The 23,619-nt window shown below is 41.4% G+C and overlaps 1 protein-coding gene across 1 annotated transcript; it reads right to left on the bottom strand.

Annotated features, from left to right (window-relative positions):
• Positions 1–1,117: 1,117 nt before the first annotated feature.
• On the bottom strand, positions 1,118–22,125 carry LOC131242846 (vacuolar-sorting protein BRO1). Its single transcript, XM_058241762.1, has 8 exons — positions 21,142–22,125; positions 13,446–14,396; positions 12,693–12,782; positions 9,169–9,237; positions 3,905–4,045; positions 3,039–3,087; positions 2,200–2,303; positions 1,118–1,883 (listed from the first exon to the last, which is right to left on the bottom strand). The coding sequence occupies exons 1-8, from the start codon at positions 21,793–21,795 to the stop codon at positions 1,329–1,331; spliced, it is 2,613 nt and encodes an 870-aa protein (XP_058097745.1). The 5' UTR covers positions 21,796–22,125; the 3' UTR covers positions 1,118–1,328.
• Between the last annotated feature and the right edge of the window lie 1,494 nt (positions 22,126–23,619).

Genomic DNA, 23,619 nt, shown 5'->3' with positions numbered 1-23,619 from the left:
GGATGGAATCTCGCAAATTTCGGCATGGGCAACGTTGGCTAAATTAGCTCGTTCTACCCCAAAATCATATATGGTACGTCGAGTAACTCATTCCGGTTTGCGAGATATGCCTATTTTATGGTTCTGACGGTCTTGATGATTTCTGTCTCTGATCGGGCCTTCTCTGATCCATCTTAGACATGAAAGTGTCTACGGCCCTCTCTACATCAGTTTATTTGCCATCCAACCGGTTGAAAAACAAATATCAACTTGATCCAAATTGTGGCCCACAATAAGTTTTTAATGGTCAATCACCACTATTTCCCATAGTATGGTCCACCTGAGATTTGGATCAGCTTCATTTTTGACGTCATGCCCTAAAATGAATGGATGGACGCATGGATATACTACACATACATCAAGGTGGGCCACACTAATGGTCAATCACCACTACTTCCCATAGTATGGTCCACCTGAGATTTGGATCTTCATTTTCGGTGTCATGCCCTAAAATGAATGGATGGACGCATGGATATACTACACATACATCAAGGTGGGCCACACCTAATCTGCTCCCGTCTAAATGATATATAGAGCTTTGCTAAGCCCACGTGCATAAACATTGGCTAACACGTGCCACCACATGCCAGCATGGCAGACGGGTGAAATATCTAAGCCATCCACCAGAAGGGTACCACTATGTAGATTCCCCATCCCAAGATCAAGTTGGTCCACTAGTCAAGTGGGCCACAGTAAACAAATGTACATTTGATAACTAAAAAAAAGGCTCACCTATTGAGTGGACCACTTTTATCTTTTGGCAGTAGCATCTACATGGCGAGGTCTACATGATAGATGGCTTGGATATTTCGCTTGTGTGCCATGCTGGCATATGTGGTGGCATGTGCATTAGCTGACATTTAAAGGCACTTGGTTTGGGCAAAGCTCTGAAACCTAAGCTCAATTACCCATGACTTAATCTTTTACGGGGGCATTTGGTTGCACCTAATATCACGACATTTCGGACCAAATCAGTCCATTCAATCATGAAATGTTCTAATAGTTGGTCTAACCAAACATGCCATACACCTACCAGTTTTCTTAAAAATTGTCCCCAAATACAATAATCCTGGACATGTATAATCAAACAGCTAACAATATTATTAAGGATAAGGTGCACAGATAAATAAATACATGCACGCATGCGACTCCACAGACAGGCAAGCGCACCAAGATAACGAACCTGATGCATAAGACCTGATTATGATCCAGGTAGAGTTCCACACTGCTGTCTTAAACACAGGAAATCGACGAGTATAGCAATCAAATAGATGAAGCGAGGAGATGCTTTATTGGTGCTTATAGTAACCACCTTGATGGGGAGGATACGGGGATGGTACAGTGTAGGGAGGCGGAGGGTGCGATCCGGGTTGCTGCGGCGGAATGGTGTAAGGAGGTGGGGGTTGTGATCCAGGTTGTTGCGCATGGGCATTGTAGTATGGGCCGCGCCACCCGGGGTAAGCAGGTTGGCCATATTCATGGCCCACTGGTTGCTGAGGTTGGTAATGACTACTGGTGGGCAGTGGTGCATGATAAGGAGGCTGCTGGGATGAGGCATATGCAGGCTGAGGCTGCGTGAATCCAGCTGCCGGCTGCTCCACAGATTGGTAATAAGGCGTCTGTGGGCGTGAAGGATGTGGTGAGCTTTGGGGATCTGGTGGTTGAGAGACAGATCTCTGTGATTGTGGCGGTCCAGCTGAAGAATAGTTGTGGCCACTTCTTCCATTGGCATTGAAGCTGAGACCTGCCACTTGCCTCTGTACATCTTCAATCATTTCACGGCACTGGATGTTGCGGGTCATCGCAAAATCGCTACACTGCTGCTTCACGATTGTGATTGCATCCTGTTCAAGCCCAAATTAATTTTTAGTCCGTCCTTGACATTACTGCAGAATGCAGCAAAACCATGTGGACTGATTGTGCTGTGCAGCGGCTACAAGTATGGAAACGGAACCAGACATATAAACCAGATACAGGAAGCAATAAGGGAACCGGTACATTTGTATCCTTTGATACCCTTGCTATCTTCTATGCATGTGATCAAATCACATAACATAGAGATACTACTGGGCAAAGGGAAGCTTTTAATGTATAATTGAGATTATCTTGCAATACAAAACAGATCAAAATATCAGGAAGCAGAAACAGGTATTTCCATACCTGAAGAGTGACATAGAATTTGAGTCCCTCATTGATGTTATCCTTGATTTCTCGGAACTTTGATATGGCAGCGGCAATTTGTTTGTAACTCTTCTCCCGAGAAGCTAAAAAGGATAATTCAGAAAATCAATAAGAATTATAGGAGCTTTTCCATGCATAATAGACTCAACCTGAAGCAACTAACATATTCGGTATAATATCTTGTAAAAGAAGTTTTTATTTTATTTTTATTTATTTATTGTTCGTTCCCAATGGTGATTCTATTGGAAAAGCACTGAAGTAATTACTCTTCAACAGTTGTTGGAAGCATTTGCATTGCAGGAATTCACTGCTTCAGGAAAGGACGTGTCCCAAATCAACTCTGCTTGGTCTTGCAAAGGCTATCAAGCCTAAGAGTTTTCTCCGGTAAAAGTATTCACCTGAACTACCCATTGTGTGAAGCCCATTAAAATTATTTACAAGGCTACCAATGCAAATCTGCAGATAAAAACATGTTTGTTTTTTTCATTTTTCATTTTCTAAATGGGTGATGAGTACTGCACTGATTAGAACGAGATAATAAATACCATAGGAAACCAAAGCTGGTGTGAAGCATCACAGAAATATCTTCCCAGCAGCTACAATCTCTTAGCATTGATGTTTTGTCCCAAAGATTATCCAAGTAAATGAATAGAAATTGCTCAAGCTCTCTTTGAAAGCAACCCAAACACATAAACCCATGAACAAATGAAAAACAAATTATTTCAAAACAGCATGTTAATAAAGAAACCCGATAGGTTCACTAAACTAAACCAATATATTTTCATGAAGACGTAGAGGCAGCAGAAACCGATACCCACCTCTGTAATCTTCCAAATTAAAGACAGCAGTGAAATGATCATTTTGAGCCTGCAGAAATGAACAATTGAAAAGTTTCAGCATCATAAAACTCAAATCAGTTTGACGAGTAAATTCTGGATTGCCGTGGTACTGGAATCTTAAAAGGAATTTGGTCAAATATTTATTTACTGAGAAATAGCAGTAGGACAACTGAACAAGTCAGCATCATAATTACTGAGGCGTTTGGCAGGTACATTCTAGATAATTATGGCATAATGGAAGAAATTGCTCAAATTCAGGTAACTCAATTCCTTGGGAGCTGGTGAAAAACTGCCCGTTCTCAAGGCTTTGCTTTGATAACATAGTAAATGAAAGGCAAGGAAGAAGTGTGAGTTTCATTTTTTATTACTTTCTTTGAATGATCATTATGGCATCATGGAAGAAATTGCTCAAATTCAGGCAACTTAAAAACCAGAAATAGCAATGCATGTTTTCTAGGGAGCTGGTGAAAAACTGCCCGTTCTGAAGGCTTTGCTCTGATAACATAGTAAATGAAAGGCAATGAAGAAGTGTGAGTTTCATTTGTTATTACTTTCTTTGTTGCTAAGTTAAATTTAAATTGTTTGGATATCTGAAAGGGTTCCACATAAAGATGTTCGTCCGCAGGCATTTATTTAGAATCAGCAGAAAGAGAACTTGGTGGGTAAGAAAATTTGCACAATAGGGGGGGGGGGGGCGCAGATGATTCCAGCTCACAAAAGGATGATGACGGTACTGATAAACTATTACTATAAATAAGAAGAGGGACAGCCAATTTTAAGCTCACAAGATATTGAAGCATTGATTGAAACATGGCAGTGTTATAAAATAAAAAAGAATAATGGACCTGAATTTGCAACAATAACTGCTCTTGTGCCTCTATATTTTGCCCAATTTCTACACAGATGTGATCATACTTTGCTATCTCCTTCCTGAAAAGATCCTCATATGACCCAGCGGTAGTCATCAACTTGGGTAGAATATCATCCTGTAAACACATTTAATAAAGCACAATGAAAAAAATAAAAAAGCATACCCGTTGTTGATTCCTGAGTTTGCTCAAAAGCTATGATAACAATTGGCAAAACCAAATCAACAGAGAATAAAAGAAAATTAATATCTTTTCATTTCAATGGAAGGGTCGCAAAAAGACAGAACATGGAAAACCAACATGTTTCACAATCTGATGAGTGCAATTAACAATATATCCTTCATGCTAGGAGAAACAATACAGGGACAACCATTTTAAAAGTCAGTCTCAGCCTCGCTGCAGTCTTGCATTGTTTTCATCTTTCTTTTCCTTTAAACCTCCTTTTACTTCCACAAAAGAAGCTGCGGCCATGCAATATCTCACTGGAGTAAAAACCAGTTCACTTGCACATGGGAGCCACAGAAAGTAACTATGCAGAATTATAGTTGAGTAAGAGTGATTTACTTATTCATTTTTGCTTCTAAAGTTTGATGCTGAATAATATAAGAAAGCCCAATGTGTAGGCAATTCACTTTGAGACAATATCATCATCATCTAAACCTTATCCCAACTAATTGGGGCTGGATCTTTACAACAATGTACTAAATAAAGAAATAAATAAATAAAAGGAGAGCCTACCAATCCTTTTCACCACTTCTCAATCACCCAGACAAACGCACAAAGCCAACGGCACACTGAGTACAATGTGTATGTTCAAAGTGAAAGCAGATTATAGCGATGTTTCACCTAAGCAACAAGAGGGCCCACATAATTGTGTAGATCATCATCATCATTTTTTTGCCCTTTCTCCTAACAATTCGGGGTTGGCTTTTAAATGGTAGATTGGCAGAAGTTATATGATTGGATGCCCACTGGACATGTGCTATAAGTTCACACTGACAACACTCGCATGTTGAACCCAATACTAACCCCAGACTAGCTAATACACCCACATCACCAACGGAAAACAAGAAAAGAAAGGTCATGGAGGGATAGTTATCAGGCTTACTACTGAGCATGGGGCACACACATACAGATTGAGATCCATAGCTAGTAGCAGGAAAGAAACGCAGGGCATCCGAGTTGGCATAGAGGCACACATGTACCAGTATTGGACCAAAAGAAGAAAGGACATGCGCAAGTCGTTGGCTGCAAAGAATAGATGGGATCCCAATGACAGATGTTTACCGAACACCACCCAATCATGCCCAAAACTGCACTTTAGCTTAACTATGGAGCATGCAACACCAAACAAGGTAAGCATGATAATTAAACTTGGCCTTGTGTGCTCTAGACCTTAATTATCCACAGATTTTCTTCTTTTTTTTCAGGCAATGTGCAATGGTTAGGATAAAGTGCAGTGTTGGGCATGATTGTGTGGCCTGTGGGTGGTGTTCAGTAAACATCTATCATTGGGCTCCCTTCTATTCTTTGCAGCCAACTACTTGCACATTGCCCAAAAAAAGAAGAAAATATGTGGATAGTTAAGGTCTAAAGCATACACCGCCAAATAAGGTAAGCATGATAACTGAACCATTATATCTGTTAAGTGTCACATTTTCACGAAGTAAACATTTATTCCTGGGGCTTGTGCATCATGCACATTCTCTCGAATAGGGGTGGCAATGGGCTGGGTGATCCATTAGGGCCAGGACTTGGGCCCCTAAACTTGGCCTGAGGGCAAGCCCAGGCTTGGATCGATGCATGGTGCTCAGGAACAGTCCGGCCTGGCACATTCACTTTCACGTAATTTATGAATATTTTGTGTAGAATATCCTAGCTGTGCAAACTGTGGGTCACAGTGGCTTCCTGCTCAACATGATCCTAGAGAAGTTATCCCTAACATTGACTTCCTGCTCGGCAGTGGTGCTAAAATCAGATTTTGGGATGATATCTGGATCGAAGATCAGAAGCTTAAACTCAGGTTCCTTCTCTCCTACCGGATCGAAATTCTGACTATAAATAACCTGAGGAAGAAAGGTATGATCCTTCCCAATATCTATCTTTGTTGTATGCGATTGGAAGAGTCTGTTGATCACCTTCTGCTTCACTGTCAATTCGTCCATTCCATCTGGACTGAGATTTTGATCAGCTTCAATATTTCCTAGTGTATTCCGGGAGAGGTCAACCATTTCCTTCTAGCTTGGCACGGGATGTACTTTGGTAAGATGAAAACCACCATCTAGAGGATGGCAGTCCTTGCAGTCTGGTGGTCAGTTTGGGGGGTAAGAAACGATAGATGCTTCAGCAATTTATCCAATTCAGTCGGGACAGTGGCGACGTTGGTCAAGCGTCTAATCATCGATTGGGCTTCGAATGTAAAGGACCTGTCGGGTTTTGATTTCTTCTTTTTAGGCGTGTTATCTGAGACCTGCTTCCTCAGCAGCCGCCCTTTTGTTATTTCTCTCTTCTTAATGAATTCCTTTCATCTTTCAAAAAAAAAAAAAAATCAACATGAAAGAGTATAGGACCATAATTTCAAATTGCTAAAAATAGTGATCTGGATCGTAAATGGCCCATAATTCAGATCCCACAATATAGAATGGAAAACGTAGGGGGTTGGTAATTTTGGTAAAATCAAATCACCATAAATAAAAAATAAAAAATCAAGATGGTCCGCTAAGTGAGCACACTATTGAAATTGATGAACCAATTATATGAATTGTATGTTTGTGGGCACCTAATGAGTGGGTTGGTCTGATTTTTTTCCCTTTTTGAGTTTAGAGGACTGGCCTGCACCTGGCCCGGCCATGTAGGGACAATGCCAAGGCCTTTTCAGCCCAATGAGGGCCAGGGCTGGGCTAAGGCACTGGCACTAGCCTGGTACATTGCCACCCCAACACTCAAATCTAAGACAAGGTCTGTGCTATACCAGCCTCCAAGGTAATAAGGAGCAAAAAGAAGATCTCAGGTCCGTTCCCGATGCCTTTCTTTTGTTTTGGCCTGCCTATTCTGATTACCAGCAACGTTAACTGACGCCTTTCTTTTCTTTTCTTTTCTTTTTGAAGGGCAAAGACTTTATTGATGGGGGAAAAAACAGGAGAAACAACAGGTCATCTCCTATCAACAATGGAGATAACGGCAATTACAAGACCCTGATTTGGCTAAAAATCAGCCCTAACATTAGCCTCTCTATCAACCCAAGAGAAGACCACCCTATGATGTCCAAACAGATCAACCAATTCCTTGATCCAGTTAGAGACTCTCGAACGACAGTCCTTCAGGGATGCCCAGGAAATCGCGTTGGAGATGATCTCCTTCTAGAATAACATGGAAGAAATTAGACTTGATCGCCACTGTTATTGCTTTGAAGAACTGACACCTCTTGTATGCGCAACACTGAAGTTGCCATATAGGCAATAGAGGAAGACAATTTCTATTGAAAAAGGAAAGAGACAAAGGTAAAATAGGGATGATGAAAAATCATCCAACTAGTACAAAGAAGAGTTAACTCCCTAGCCATCCCGGAACACTTCCCCAGGAATACCCTTGAACTCTGTTAATGAATGTGATATGGGCCTAAGCAGGTCCACTTAGATGAATTTATTTTGTTTATAGTAGTCCAGGACATGGTGGCTTTTAATCATTCTGTTGAAAAATATTTGGACCTCCATGGGAAGCCTGCATGGGCTAATCAAGCTTCTCACATTAGAGAGAGCAGTTGGCCTCCTCTGGCAAACTCTACATCTATGACTCCATAGCCACGTACAACTGGTGAAATAACTACTCTGACTTAGGAAGAATATTCCAAGTTGCTGAACAATTTACAAAATCAGTTCGCTTCTACTACTTTTGCAACTACTTCCACCCCTTCGGCTACATTCGTGACCTTAGGTGTGATTTGTTTAGGATCTAAGTCCCCAACTTAATGGGTCATCAACTCTTGAACATCCGACCTTATAATCGGTGAGTCCAATATGTTTTCATCCATTGATAGCTCATTAACAGGTTCATTTATCACTCTGACAAATGGTACCCAATCCAAAGTATGTGGAATGGGTACCGTTTACACAAGTCCTATTTCATTATCACCTATTTTGTTTGTTCCAAAATTTCTTTTTAGCCTTATATTTGCTACCAAACTTACTAAACCCTTTAACTATTATGTCACTTTCTATCCTTCACATTGTGTCTTCCAAGACCTAAAGACGAAGAAGAATGGTTAAGGACATGAACATGAAGGGTTGTATTATCTTGATTATGACGTTGTAGGCACAACAACACGAAAGACATCTCAGTTTATAAGTGACATTGTTGTCTTGAACATTCATCATTGAAGATTTTTTAAGGGTGTCATTCCATCTTCACCATTGATGTCATGTCTAGATTGTGATGAGTGTGAATTAAGTAAGCATCACCGTGCTACTTTTCCACCACGTGATGAAAAGCGTCATTTAGTTCCTTTCTCTTTAGTTCATTCAGATGTTTGGGGACTAGTTAAAATATCTAGTAGGCCCATATCATATTCATTAACAAACTCTTTGGCAGCTCTCGCCCATTCCACAATCATCAACCTGCCTTTGTGGAAAACCTGCTCCAGTGACATTGACTTGTCACTAAATTAACTATTGGTACGCTCCAACCAAATCGCCCAGAGCACAATGATTAGGGAGATGCGCCAAATCATCTTTTTCAACCAGCCCGGTCAAGCAAAGTGCCACATGGTAAAGAGATCCACCACACTATGTAGCATCACCTAATTTGTACCAAGTAGGAGAAGAACTTTGCCCAAATTGCTTTGTTTTTGCTTTTTGATAATAAAATCGTCACTTAAAAAAAATCACCCAAATCTACCAGGCAAAAATGCAATGGACACAATAGAGGAAAACATTTGATGAATATAATAAATAAGGGGTAGTAAATACGTCTCAAAAGGCCATGAACATTAACTATAACAAATTTACAAATCTCTAAGTGCATATTTCACCAGCAAGTAAAAGAAAGCATTCAGTTATACATGGTAAATAGGTTGCCACATATAAGAGTGGAAGTAGCAAAGACATATATAGTCTGCAGCTTCAAGCACATATAGTCAGAGACAAAATGGTCATCTAGAAACTCAAATGAGAAATGAATTGCAGTATTTCTTTCGAAAATTATTTCATGAATAACAGTATTCTACACAGACAAAATGGTCGCACCTTTCTTTTAATCTCTTTAAGCATATCCTCAAGACCTGCCCGCTGTGCACCAAGAATCTCCAATTGCCTCTGCAAAGGACGAGAATGTGTCAGGAAAGAAACAATTCCTGTCTAAGAATATTGCATCATGGAAGGAGCTAAACCAAATTTGGGAGAAGGTTCAAGGAAAATTTTCAGTAAATCCCCATTTCTTGTCTCCAGCTGGGGCTGGATAGCACAGCAGGTTGTGATGCCTACTCTCTCCTGTTGTAAGAACCGGGTTCAAGTCCTGCCAAGAGTCTCCTGCTGGACTAGTGCAGCAGGTTATGGACGTCTACTCTCAGGTGGGCACCAAGTGGGCTAAAAAAAAATTCCTTCTTTACCAATTCACATTGAAAATTTTGTACTAATGCAGTATAAGCACCAGAAGACCACAACATGCTACCACAAGTAGAGAACTTGATGTAGTGATGCAAATGGTGCCACCTTCCATCATGCTTAAAAAGAAAAGAATTGAACCAATGAAACAGTGATAAAGAGACAAGAAACTAAGAACTCTTGGGCAACAAGGGTCAATCACAAGATCATTCAGTGAATACATCACCAGAACATCCACCGAACATAAATAGAAAGAAAGTATTACATTACATGAGATTTAGCATGGAGGACGTACATAATTCAGCAACAAATGTACATACATATGTGAACAGCCCATCTCAGAACAGCCAAGAACAACTCCATGCTTAATAGTGGCATTTAAGCAGTTCAAGCTTGTCAAGGAAAAACAAAATGGAAATCTAATTAAAATTTGACCTAACATGCTAAGGCTTGATGGGGGAAGACATCCTTTCATAGATGAAGAAGTCGGAGCCATCTGTCATCTGCCCTTCTTTCATTGATAAATGGCATGGGCCCTCTAGGACTGCTATTTCCTGGGCCTCCACATGCAAGGGCCCCTTGGAAAAGGTTATTCATTGTGAATGAGGTAATATCAATATTCAATGGCTGCAGCTGGCTATACTTTTTTTCAGGCTATTCCTTGAGATGCCATCTCCTTAGCAGATAGCTTGGCTGAAGACAGTGTATCTCAGTCTTCTCTTGAAACTGGCACAAACTATCCACTTAGTGGAGATTTCTGCCTTCATATTCTGCTTTTATCTTAATAATATTTCAGTATTCCGTCATAAACAAAGGAACTTTCTAAGATCACAACCTCATGAGCACGTGGCAATTATATGCCGTGGTGATCCTCCATCAAAAAGAAATGACGCTGCCACGGTCCTGCAAAATATTGATGCACAACAAGGTCGATGAATGATTACAACAGCCAGATACACTCATCTTTTAACAAATCCATAGCCATGCACATTGGAGCAAACCAAGCCAGTGTTAGAGCGAAATGGAGATGGGCGATGAAGGGCAACGCGAGGAGAGACGAGACAAAGGCCGATGTGATATCAGTCGAAGTCATGAGAGCTGGAAAGGAAGGTTGTTGTGAGGCAGATCATTGCGAAGGTCTTGGGTGAGAAATCGATCGGGCGGGTGGGAAATGAGAGAAAAGATTAACATCAGCGAAGACCATCGGGGTGGTAGCAATGGGGTTCGCCAGGATTCTCATCAGGGGAATCGCAGTAGGGAGGAAGGTCAAGTCATGGGGAAGACCAGGATCCCTCAAATGGGGTGAATTGAAGAAGCTGTGAGAGGGAAAGGTTGGATAAGAAAAGGGGAAACAAGTGTTGGATCAGGGAGGTTTCGACATCAAGGGAGGGCAATGGAGGGGAAATATCTGTGGGGGAGATACCTAAGGAAGGAAATGGGGAGGGTGAATGGATAAAAGCGGGAAAAAGGGTGGTTGTGAAGGGAAGAAGGCCTTGTTGGCGAAGAGGCCTATAACCAAGCTCTCAACCATATTTGTGCAAAACTTCCAATAGGGCTAGTCTGACTAAATTTCGAAAGGGTTTTTTGGGAGGATTGCAATAGTTGAGAAGGTGGTAAGTCCGAAGAGGTGGGACTCCGGGGAGAGGAGAGAATTTGCCTTCGTTCGGTTGGAGGAGGTGGGCGATGCTGCCTCTATGGTGAAATCATTGAACAAGAGGATGTACGAAGGTTTGAAGCTTTTAGTATGGAAAGCCAGGTATGGCCTGGACTTTGTGAATCAACAGATAGTGAGCAAGCAAAAAAGGAAAATGGAAGGGGATAGAAAGGAGAAGGAGAGGGAGGGGGAGGTTTCAAAAACAGGGGTAGGGAGGGGAGAGGAGGGGGTAGCACATGTGGGCTTATCCTTCAAAGACGTTCTACAGGGTCTACAAGAGTTGCAACAAGGGCAGGAAAAAAGGAGGTAGAGGTTTTAAGAGAGGAAAGGGACGAAGGAGGGAAGCAGAGGATGGGATCTTTAGGGAGAGTGGGCGCGGATAAGGGTATCTAGAGAGAGGAGGGAGGATCAATACCAGTTGTCAGGGTGCACCCTGGGGTGGTGGAGGAAGCTTGGAGAATGCTTCAATGGAGTCTAGTGGTGTAGAAGAGGCCTGAGGCGTCAATGCAAGAGGTGAAAGAGTGCTTTGATGAGAGCAAGGGAGTGGAAGATCATCAGTGCAAAGTGAAGCTGCTTTTAGAATTGGAGGTAAGGGTGTCTCTTAGCCCGGAGGTGTCAATTGATCGGGTTACCATGATGGGTGCCCTGTATCGAGATGGTCTAGTGGTGGATCTGAGCTGGTGGGCCAATTGGTTTGTGTTTGGTTGGGATGGGGCATGGTTTAGGTTTCAGGAGATGCCTCTAGAGCTTTGGTTTACAGAGGCCTTTGTAACAGTCGGCTCTTGTGTTGTGAAGGTAATGGTTGTGGATCCGGCAACGAAGACAGGGGAGGAGGTTCGGTGGGTGAGGCTCTATATTAGGCAGAAAAGACGAATCCCGACAACAGAGAGGGTGGTTATTGCCGCTGGGAAAGTAAATATATCTTTGAGGGTGGAGAGGAAGGAGGTGGTTCCTCTTAGGGAAAGAAGGAAGGTGGTGGTCGACTAGGGGTGGGTGTTGCGCCCTCCTCTTGTGAAGGAACACAAATTCAATGCTCCTGCAGAGCATGAGACCAGAGACAGTTTGCTAATCAGCGGAAAGGCGCGTGAGATTTAGACATGTGGCATATGTCAGATGTCAGGATGATATCATCCATTGGAATGTGTACTCTACCTCTCTCATTAGATGGTGGATAAGATAGGTTATCCTAAAAATCAATGTGGTTGCAGATACATGAAAATATGTGGCAGATAGAAGAAAGACCGTCAATGGCCATTAATAGCATCCAATTTGACAAACATGCTCAATGACGATAGCACCAACATTTTAACTCCTCAAATAGCTAGCAGATAATGCTAAAGCTTCTATGCTGATAGATGCCAGCAACCTCAATAGTTCAGCTAAATAATGCAAACTTGGGAAAGGAGTCAAAAATACATGACTCAATTGACATGAATGGAGAGTGGGCAAGGAGCATAACTGAAATGTATGAACTAGGAAAAATAATGCATTCTATAGTTAAAGAAGAAATTACCAGACTCTGTTTCAGGGCCCCAACAATAGCATCTTCATTGCCATCCAAAGACAAGATTGGCTTCGCAAGACTTGGAAGAGCAGCTTCTATCTATATTTTAAAGTAAAACTAAAATCAGCAGATATGTAAACATGTTTGGCAATAGTACACACTGCAAATAATATCAGCATCAAAACAAAATCTAGTTATGGATAAGATGAATAATCGAATTCATCGCTCGATCAGACCTAGTAGAATGTTGACTAGCTAACTATATAGCTCTTGTGAGATAAGATAGTCACTGATTAACAAGAAAGCATCATCGTTGACTCGGAGAAAACTTTCTTGAGGGATGTGACACAATTGATGAATCAGTAGGAAATTGGCAGAGTTGGACAATCAATATAAAATCTTAAGAATGCAGAAAAGTAAAGAAAATTTTGAAGAAACTAGGGTGGAACTTAGATTTAAGAGGGGTTGGTATTAAAATGAAACGAGGATCTTTGCAAAGGTACCATCTTTCATGCAAATGCAAGAAATAGATTCAGCAGAAGGAAGAGAAGAAAGGAGACAACAGGTTAATAAGAAAGAATTTAACATCCCGATATTGAAGCTATAAAAGTCAGTGAAAAGAGTCTTAGGGGAAGATCAGTATCCTTACACAGTACACTCCAATCTATCATGGAGGAAGAATACCACCAGAACTAAGTGATCCTAAATTTTTAAGCATTCATGACTCTTGTTACAATATTTGCACAGTAGTAACAAGCATACCGGCCGATGGTCAAGGATTGACATGAGAGCTGAATGCTCTCTCACAGCACGCTCGATTCGTGCATCACTTTCTGTGGCTTGCTTCAGGTTTCCAGCAAATCTGTTCAACCTGTCCTGCAAGTTCTTTGTCAGAGTGCTTGACTGAGGTCTAGTCCACCGTGTCCCAAATTGGCTTCGGAATTGAGCATCCTCTCTTGCTTCTTTCTGCAGAAGCTCTTCAGTCTGCACAAGCAGCTCCTGGTTCACCCTTCTCAAATCCTTAAGCTGCTGCAACTCAGCTTCCAAACTGGATGGGCCACCAACGATCTGAACTGCCTCTACATCTTCTTTAAGATCCACTGGTAGTGTGAAATTCCCTTCCAACGCAAGTATAGAATCAGGCAGGTCCATTTCTTTTAGCTTAACTCTAGTTATCTCACTCCCTTGCTGCAACTTCTCAGCTTGTGTCCGAATGATGTCATCGACCATCTCTGTATACCTCGAAAGAGCCTTTGCACTGGTATCTGGGACAAGACTTGCAAACAACTTCTCTTTGCTCGCATCCAAGATTTCATTCATGGGTGTGGACTTGACCAGTGAAGCAGCCGGAAGAGGTGATAAGGAGTTAGCTGCAGGAACCCTCATGAGATAAACCCTATCATTCTCCTTCATAGCCCTCTCCAGGTTGCGATTTAAATTAGCTTCCAATCTAGTAACAGCATCGAGGAGGGGCGCGGCAACACCTTTAGCTGTTTTCTTTGCATCAGCCAATGCAGTGATCCCACTTTTCAGCCGTGCAATTTCCTCCGCAATCTCTTCTTTGTCATGCAGTTCCAAGCCAAAACGGTAGCAAGCTTCCGCATAGAACTGAGCTGCCTTTAACTGTACATGAGAAATCCAGGTCCGGTCGAAGTGCTGGTTGAGAGGTTGAACATTTAAGGCTGCATAAGCTTCCTCATAGTAAAGGCCAACCTGCAGTTGTCACATCACAACAGTTCCAGTTTCATGTCCATAAATATGAAACTCATGTAATTCAAAGCATAAAATGGTTTGATCAATTTTAAAGTGCAAACAGAATCAACAAACTGGCCCCAAAAAGCAGCATAAGCTCAACCCATTTGTCAATATGATACAATCACATCCATCTATTATGGAAGATCAAAACAAAAATGAGAGCACCCATAGCCAACATAGTTTAGGCAGCATTTGGATGTTCAATTGAATTGGATTGCAAGTTGCAACAAATAAATTCAATAAAATCTTAATGACCAAGAGTGAGGCTGGCCTCAAAATTGTGTTCACTAGCATTTTTCAGATCCAACTTGAACCGCACATCCTCATTATGAATTAGATTCCATTCTCATGCTGGTCATTTCCTCTGTAATGAACTGAATTGCTTCCAATATTCTTCACCCAAATGCATCCATAGCGTTTGAAAACAAAAAAACAGAAACTTTCATGAGAAGTAAAATGAGATTCCCCTCTTAAATGAGTGGAAAGGATTCATCCTTTCTCTGCTGCCTCTCACATTTACCCATATGACAGCCCAGTGGTCTGACAGATGGAGTTGAATCATGGACTCCAGAAAGAAGATGGCCTAGGACATGCATACTCTGATACCCGAAGGCTGTCGGAGCAATGGGAGGCTATTTCAGATATTGATGATGAGTGCAAAGTCAAAAATTAAAAAGACTAAGGATTGAAGGAAATAGCAAATATTTCATCGCCAGTCAACTATGAGAAGAAAGAGAGGTTGCCAACAAGAGCTTGATCGTCTAATTTGCCAGATAATATGCTATGATGGAATTAGGCATCAAAGTGGTTCACTTTCTACATGAATATGTTCAAAATTTTAGCTTCACCTGGCCATTACTAGACTGCTAAAATGACAAATCTAAGAGTTATAACTGTTCATTTGGCCTTCTAGCTTCAAGTATCACCTTATATCTTAAGACTGCTCTTGCTCGGGTGGTAGACTCTCGGGAGTTTCAACACCCGGTCAAGGGTTCGAGTATCCATAGGTGGTGAAAGCTCACTACTGCGTGAGTGTGTGGGGGTGTGTGTGTGTGTGTGTAAAAAAATAAAAATAATAAATAATAAAAAATAATTTAAAAAAAGACTGCAATTGAATGCTCAACTGAATTGAATTGCAGGAATCAATCCAATAAAGAGCATATGACCAAAATGAGTTAACTCAACTCCATTTAACATGACGGACAGCCCCCAAATCGTAATGCCTATTATCTCAAATCCAGCATGGAGCTCTTGGAATTACAATTATGATTTTCATCATCATTACAAATTAAAATGGTGCCACCCTTTGTTTTTTTCCTCTATGCTGAACTGAGTGAATTGCAATTCGGTTTACTAGAACATCCAACACAACCTTAGTGTCCTACTGAATAATCGCCTTACTACAACATCCAGCACAACCTTAGTGTCCTACTGAACAATCGCCTTGGTAATGATCAAGACAATAGCCACAAGATGAGAAAATTGGTATCCAAAATTTGAAAAAAAATAATAATAATAATAATAAATTGTCTGGTTTCTAGACAAGCGGTTTGGAACTTTCTACAGTCACGTTTGCAGGTTATGGAAAGATGAATTTCATAGTTGTAACTATTTTTTCAGGCTTTTGACTTCAACTTTTACCTTTTAGTTCCTTCCATGTGCACTTTTGAATGACCAAGAAACGTAGAAAATATATCAGGTTATCTGATACCCACCCTAGAAGTGTGCAACTGTCCACAAGCATGGAATAAGATACATAATCCAAAAATTACACCGAACCAAGAATCATAACTATCTGGTTGTGTCCATCAAATGGAATGTCAAAATACGAATAATGTAGGGCCATTTTCACATCGGGCTCAAGTGGGGTGGCATGTGGGATGCGGGGGCACACTTGGGGTGGGGGCCCGTGTGAGGCGTATCCCATGTGATGTGGGGCCCACGAGGGGGGATCGGCCAACGACCTAACCCATGGGATGTGGGTCTTGGGCTATGAGATAAAGGGATTGATTCGTCATGCTCTATCAGTTCAAGCTTTTAGAGCACGTGGTTAATTGTCCTGCATCAAAGTGGTATCAAAGTGGAGGTCTTGTGTTCGAGACTCTCCTCATCAGGGGTGATTAATGCAAGGGCATTTCCACACTGGGCTTAAGTGGGGTCCACCGTGGGACGTGGGGGCACACTCAGGGTGAGTTGCCCATGTGAGGCAGGCCCCACCTATGTGAGACGGGTTGGCTCGTGTGAGGCATGGGCTATGAGATAAAGGGATTGATTTGGATGTTGTGAGGCTCGGGCTATGAGATAAATGGATTAATTCACCACGCTCTATCAGTTTGAGCTTTTAGAGCAAGTGGATAGTTGTCTTGCATTAGGCGAAATTGTCGAAACCACACAAAGTCAAGAAGCTCGAAACCACACAAAGTCAAGAAGCAAATGTTTAAAAAAATGGAAGTAAAGATTGACCAATCAATTGAGAATTGAACTATGCGAGACAATTAGATCTCAAGTCCCACATGTATAGTCCATTGGATCACAAGTGTGGGTCCCACAAGTCATACATGAGCCCAATATGAGTTCCATATGAAGGAGCATGTGTTTATTTTATTTTTAGCTTTATGCCTTAAAATAAATCTAAAAGTCTAAACTACCCTCACTTAAGGGCTGATTGAACTAATACTTAAAGTAGGATATCTTAGTCTTTTCATTTATTAGGGTGTTCACCATTGTTGGGTTATAAATAAGTCCTTCATGAGACGTGTGACTTTCTTGGAGCGAAAAAAAAGTTGAGAAAGTTTCTTCTGTTTCCATGAATTGCAATGGTGGCATGTGTTACCTCTTTAGCCTTTGTATGCATTCCTCATAGTCCTTCGATTTAGTCTCTTTGGATAGCGAATTACAATATTGTAATATAAAAGCGTCATCATTACGATTTTACAATGTTTGTTTAAACATGTAATTTGGTGGTCAAATGCAAATGTAATAGGAGACAAGTAGATGAATTTGTAATCATTACAAATTTACAATATATTGCAATAAAAATCACCTATTCAAACACATGAATCAGTGTATTTTTCCTGTTGATTGGACATCTCAATAATGTAAAAGTATCATCATTATTATTTTACCACACGCCTATCCAAACACGAGAATTCTTGGTCAAATTACCTGTTGATCAGGAGACAAGTATTGTAATGTGTAATCATTGCACTTGTACAATTCATTACAATCGTAATTCACTATCCAAACAGGCCTTTAATTGCAAGGTTTTAATCATTCAATTTGGTACATCGAATTCTGTTTCTATAAGTAGTTTCATTCCCATCCAAATCCAAACCCATCAAAGAAAAAAAAAATCTTCCTACACCCCCAAATCCAACAAAACCCTATCCATCCCAACTCCCTAAATCAAACAAAACTTTAACCATCTCCACTCCCCCAAATCCAACAAGACCTTAACCGTCCTACCCAAATCCCATTAAAAATAAATAAATAAATCCCAAATTTCCCTTTTAGCTAAATTCTACCCCCAAATCCAAATCAAAATCAGCCAATTTATTACCCACCTAGATACCAATTGCTTGTGCCCACAAGAAGCAAGGCGCCATATAGTCCTTAGATGGGATGAGAAGGCCCTAATGTGTTCCAACAAATTCTACAATAACTGGGACAAATGAATGCCGACTAGCATCTATTGAGCATGAACAACACAAGATAAGTGCCCGAGTGAAAGTCCTCAAGGTCAATGGTAAGAGATGTTTAGGTGATTGGTCTGTTGTAGCTAAATTATCAGCATTTTCCGAGTGGTTATAGTTCTAGTTGGGCCCGTCCCTATGATGTATGGGTAGGCTCAACTGCATGTTGTATTTTTATCTTTTTTCTTTAATAAGATCTTTGATTACTCTTTAAAAAGAAAAAAGAAAGAAGAAGAAGAAGGTAACAGTGATGCTACAGATCCTTAGGCAAATCATATGGCTTGTTTTACTGAAACTAAAGGGACTGGCAATGATCACCTATTTGGCATTGGAGAGGAATGAAGGCCAAGATGAAGTAACGATCTGCCATTAGGCTATGAATCTAAATTGTTCAAGGATTTTTTTAGATCTGCAATAAGATAGCCTAACTTTTAGCAGTACGCCTAGAAGAACCATGATCTGACGTTGAGGTGTTGATTTAATGGAATCAGAAGTGCAACAGGCAGCTCGTCATAAAAAGGGGGCAGGAACACCCTGTCATCATTAAAATAAATAAATAAAACCACGTAGTTTGTCATTGTATCAGACTCATAAGGAATATTCAGAATGGGATGGTAAAGGTTCAAATGGAGTGTGTGGTTGAAGCATATCAGATTGCAAAAGAGCACAGGAGATACCCAGATGGATGGTAGATTAGACACAACAACTATCAGTCTGGAGGGTATCATCTTGAACTGTTGTCGACCATTCATGAACTCCCATGATCACCATAGGCAAAAACCGAAGGACACGACAAAACAATGACCCTAAAGCAGTATAGGAAACATTGGAGACATCAACAGGCAATCATAATAATCCACCTGCTACAAGTGTGGAAATAAGGGCCACCTTGCTATCATGTTCCGATGAAGAATCTCAACCTTTTTCAAGAGGCTAACAATGAGAAAGAGCGAAAAGAGGAAAAAAGCATAGATGATGTTGAGTTATTGCTTTATGGCCTACAAGAAAGTCCAATATCTTGTTTCCTTAAGCATATCCCGACAATGCCTAAGGAAGAAGAGAATGAAGACTTGCATACCAATGTCTTCCACGGATGAGGTAAATATGAGGAAACACCTATCAAAGTCATCGTCAATAGTGGCATCAGCATGAACATTACTTCACAGAAAATGGTCAGTCAATTACAATTGCGATCAGAAAAGTACCTACAACCCCATCAGGTTGCAGGAATAAGTGTGATGAGATCATGCGAGTGACAAATCGATGCTTGGTGACTTATTGTGACTATATTACACCAAATTGATATAATACGACGCTATCCCAATAAGAGCTTGTCACCTCCCTTTTGTCTGTCCATGGATGCACAATCGTTGTGTGCAGTATCTTGGATTTACTATAACATACGGTCTTGTGGATTAAAGGAAAGAAATCACTATCAAACCAATAGTCCTTGAAAGGATGACGGTATGAAGATTGTTTCCGAGACAACCAAGGGCATTCTAAGTAATGATAAGGTGACATGGGCTAAGCTGGCAAAAGATGTGACAAACAAGAAGGCAACAACCATACGCTTGATAATGGCACCTTCATTAGCAGAAAGGAAGGTGCCATTACCAATACAGAAGCTTTCCTATCGAGAACTAGTTTACACTCAAGGTTGCATAAAGAGAAAGCGAAGGCATTTTTCATATTTGGAAGAATTCTACCGACCAAGGACCTATCAACAATGGCCAGAGCTAATGAAGAAGAATCACAACAAAGCAATAAACTGGAAGTTCCCTCTTGATATTGCAACTTGAGGCTGAGTTCTTCAAAGATGGGGGAACTGATGCATTGATGCAACTAGATCACAAGTCTCACATGTATACCCCATTGGTTCAAAAGCATGAATTCCACATGATCACACATGAGCAAAACTTGGGGTCCACATGAAGGAGTATGTGTTTATTCTGCCAGTTTTAAGCCTTAAATAAATGTAAAAACGTCTGCACTGCCTCACTTAAGGGGCCGTTTGGATGGGAGTAAATGGAGGTAAATGACCTCTGAGGTGCGTTTGGATCGGAGTAAATGCATGGAAATGAAGTGAAATGGGAGTAAATAGGCATGTAAATGAAATCCTCCTTCAAAGGAGAGATTTGGAGGCTGATTTGGGATTTTCTTTGAGAGGCAATTTGGGATATTAAAGCTGATTTGAGATATCATAGATGTTCCTACGAATATATTGGAAATTTCCAATGCCTTCCAATCCCTCCCATTTGCTCTCATCCGAACAGAATATTTGGATTTCAAATGCATTTCATTTACTCCCATCCAAACACAGCTGAGTAAGTCATTTACCTCCAATTCCATTTCCCATTTACCTCCATTTACAAGCTCCTAAAAGAGCCCTAAGGGTTTATTGGACTAATGCATAAAGTAGGGGTATTTTAGTCTATTCTTTTATTAGGGTTTTAGTCTTAATTGTTGCCAGGTTATAAATAAGTCCCTTATGGGACATGTCTTTCTTGGAGCTTGAATATTTAGAAGTCAAGAATGTTTCTTCTCTTTGCATGAATTGCAATGATGGCATGTGTTGCCTCTTTGTGTCTTTGCATGTTGTGCTCACGATCTTTCAGTTATTTCTCCAGTTTGCTGCATGTGAATCCTCCCACGCTCTTAATTTTGGTGTTTTGATCATTCACTCTGTCCATTTCTGCAATTAGTTTGTCTTTGAGTCTAGTTGCATTACTACACCAATCTAAAGGGGGGCCCGTGATTTTGACAGTTTCGATCAAGATAAATGCATGAAACACATACAATGGTTGGGTCCATGCCTATGGATGGCCCCACAGATTATAAATGGTTTATCATAAATAAATATACCACAATTACAAACACAAAAACAATAATTAAGCAAGCAATAAAACCTTAAAAATCAAATACCATTATTCTCAATCAACAGGAAAAGAAGAAGAAGAAGAAGAAGAAGAACATGTGAAGACATTGAAAAAGAAAAAGATGAAGAACACTACCTGCCTGGAGACCTTCGCACAGAGCCCCGGTGGCTTTCCGTCAGCGATCACCTTCTCAAAAAAACATTCCTGCGCCTGCGCGAGCATGAGCTTCTCAAGCATCCCTGCGCACTCACCCGACAAATCAAGTGTCGCGGCACCGCCCACTGCCGCCTTTGTAGCCTCATTATCCCTCAGAAACCCAAAAGCTCCAGCAGCCGCCTGGAACGAATTGCACGCCTGCTTGAGCCCGTGGGCCGCAGTCCTGTCAGCCGAAAGCGCGATCTGGCTATATACGGCCCCGAGGTTGAAGAGAACCGCCGCCTTCTCGAGGTGGATGTTCTGCTGCGTCGCCTTCTTGTTGGGCTTGAAAGCGTCGTGCCAGGTGAAGGAGATGGCGTTGATGTGGTCCCGATCGGCGGAGATCGGGAACCTCGATTCCATCAAGCAAAGGGCCCGATAGTAGGATTGAAGGAGGTCACGGCGGGCATCGGGGGAATCGGACGGCCGCTCGATGTCGGACCGCATCTGACGGATGGATTGGAGGTCGTCTTCTAGATTTTGGGCTTCTCGCTCTGAGTAGTGGAAGGTGATGTACTGGCGGAGGGGACGGTACATCTCCACGGACGAAGTCTTCTTCTCGTGGATTGCTAGCATCACGTTGTTCACAGCCATCGATACTGGTCGATCGATGGATGCGATCGGAGTTTCTACCGCTTACGCGGTTGTTTTTATTGGAATTCCGCGTCGGACTGGAACGATTTTCTACGCTTTTCTTTCTCTCTCGCGCGCGCGGGGGCACCTGTGACTGACTTTCGTTGTGATTACCTTCGTTCCTTCCCTACGAAGGCTACGACTGATTCCTAAAATGCGCAGCGGTGCGCACTGCGCATGGTGTACACAAGACGGCGTTTACCTCGAGAAATCTGAAGCGATTCGCGAGAGAAATGGAACAGGATATCCGTGGTACACGTGTTGATGTAGTACAGGCGTGTGGGATCCTGGCCGCTTATTAGGTAACGGCTATTGTATCCTGGCCGTATTTACTAAGTTTGGGCAGGCCACGTATGCCTGTCGAGTACAGCATTTGGGACGCGGATTGCGTACTACCACCGCCCGTCCCTACCTTGGAACGGGCAGTTCTGTGGGCGGGCCCACCGTGATGTATCTGTACATCCAAACCGTCTATCCCTTTTCTTAGATTATTTTAAGTTACCAAAACAAAAATGAGGCAGATCCAACGATCAAATGGACCACACCATAGATGACTCTTGCATTTAATGCAATTGACATTTAATGCTATGTGCATTTTAATGCAACCAAGCTTATTATTTAGTGTGGTCCGCTTGATCGTTGGATCTACCTCATTCATGTTTTATTACTTAAAATAATCTGAGAAGAGGGATAGACGGTTTGGATGTACAGATACATCACGGTGGGCCCGCCCACAAAACTACCCGTTCCGAGCTGGGGACGGGCGGGAGTAATACGCAATCCGCGTCCCAGCATTTGGTCCTGTTTTTCTCCCTGGAGGGGTGTATTTCACGTGCATATATGAACTCGATTAAAAGCGACTAAACTGTGGGACCGACCACTATCGACTAAGTTACTGTCCTAAAACCAGATTGTGTCAAAATCCGGACGACACTTGTTTGTTGAAATAAGAGCCTTTGATTTTTAATTGCTCAATGAATGTCCACCAATTTAATAGTGAGATGACTAGACAAGACTAAACTGTGGGACCGACCACTATCGACTAAGTTACTGTCCTAAAACCAGATTGTGTCAAAATCCGGACGACACTTGTTTGTTGAAATAAGAGCCTTTGATTTTTAATTGCTCAATGAATGTCCACCAATTTAATAGTGAGATGACTAGACAAGTCTAATTTATGGTTAATCGTACATCTGAACAGGAACCCATTTTGGACGGTTTGAAATCAATTACTAGCATTCCACGAATTCAACTTCTAGACATTTCGTAATTGCCTGCATATAGCCGTGGCTATATGCGAGGTTCTCTTTCTTTCTTCCAAACTACCTTGGACTCATCGGATTTTTCAAATCCTCTGTAAATATGATGAAAATAAGTAAATTATTTTCACGGAATCAAAAGAACTTGTTTAAATATGTGGTCCCCATCGTGACATATATGATATATCCGATCAGTCCATCTATTTTAATGGAATATTTTGAGACATAAATAGAAAAATGAGTAGATCCAACACTCAATTGGCCCACACAAAAGGAAATAGTGGTCTCAAGAAAATTTTAACATAGGCATTCAATTCCCTTTTTATTACGGTGTGGTCCATTTGAGCTTTGGATCTTTTTCAGTTTTTTGCTCATGCCCTAAATTCAACTGGCATAACGGATGGACAGCGTGGATAGGCCACTTACATCGTGGTGGGCCCTACATGTATATTTCACTGTGCCCTCCGTTTTAGCCTAAAAAACAGTGCGGCTCAAATCGAAACAATGCTTGGGATAATAACTATTA

This window comes from Magnolia sinica, chromosome 4 (genome assembly GCF_029962835.1).
Source record: "Magnolia sinica isolate HGM2019 chromosome 4, MsV1, whole genome shotgun sequence".
Taxonomy (NCBI): domain Eukaryota; kingdom Viridiplantae; phylum Streptophyta; class Magnoliopsida; order Magnoliales; family Magnoliaceae; genus Magnolia; species Magnolia sinica.
This window is presented reverse-complemented; position numbering and strand designations above follow the sequence as displayed.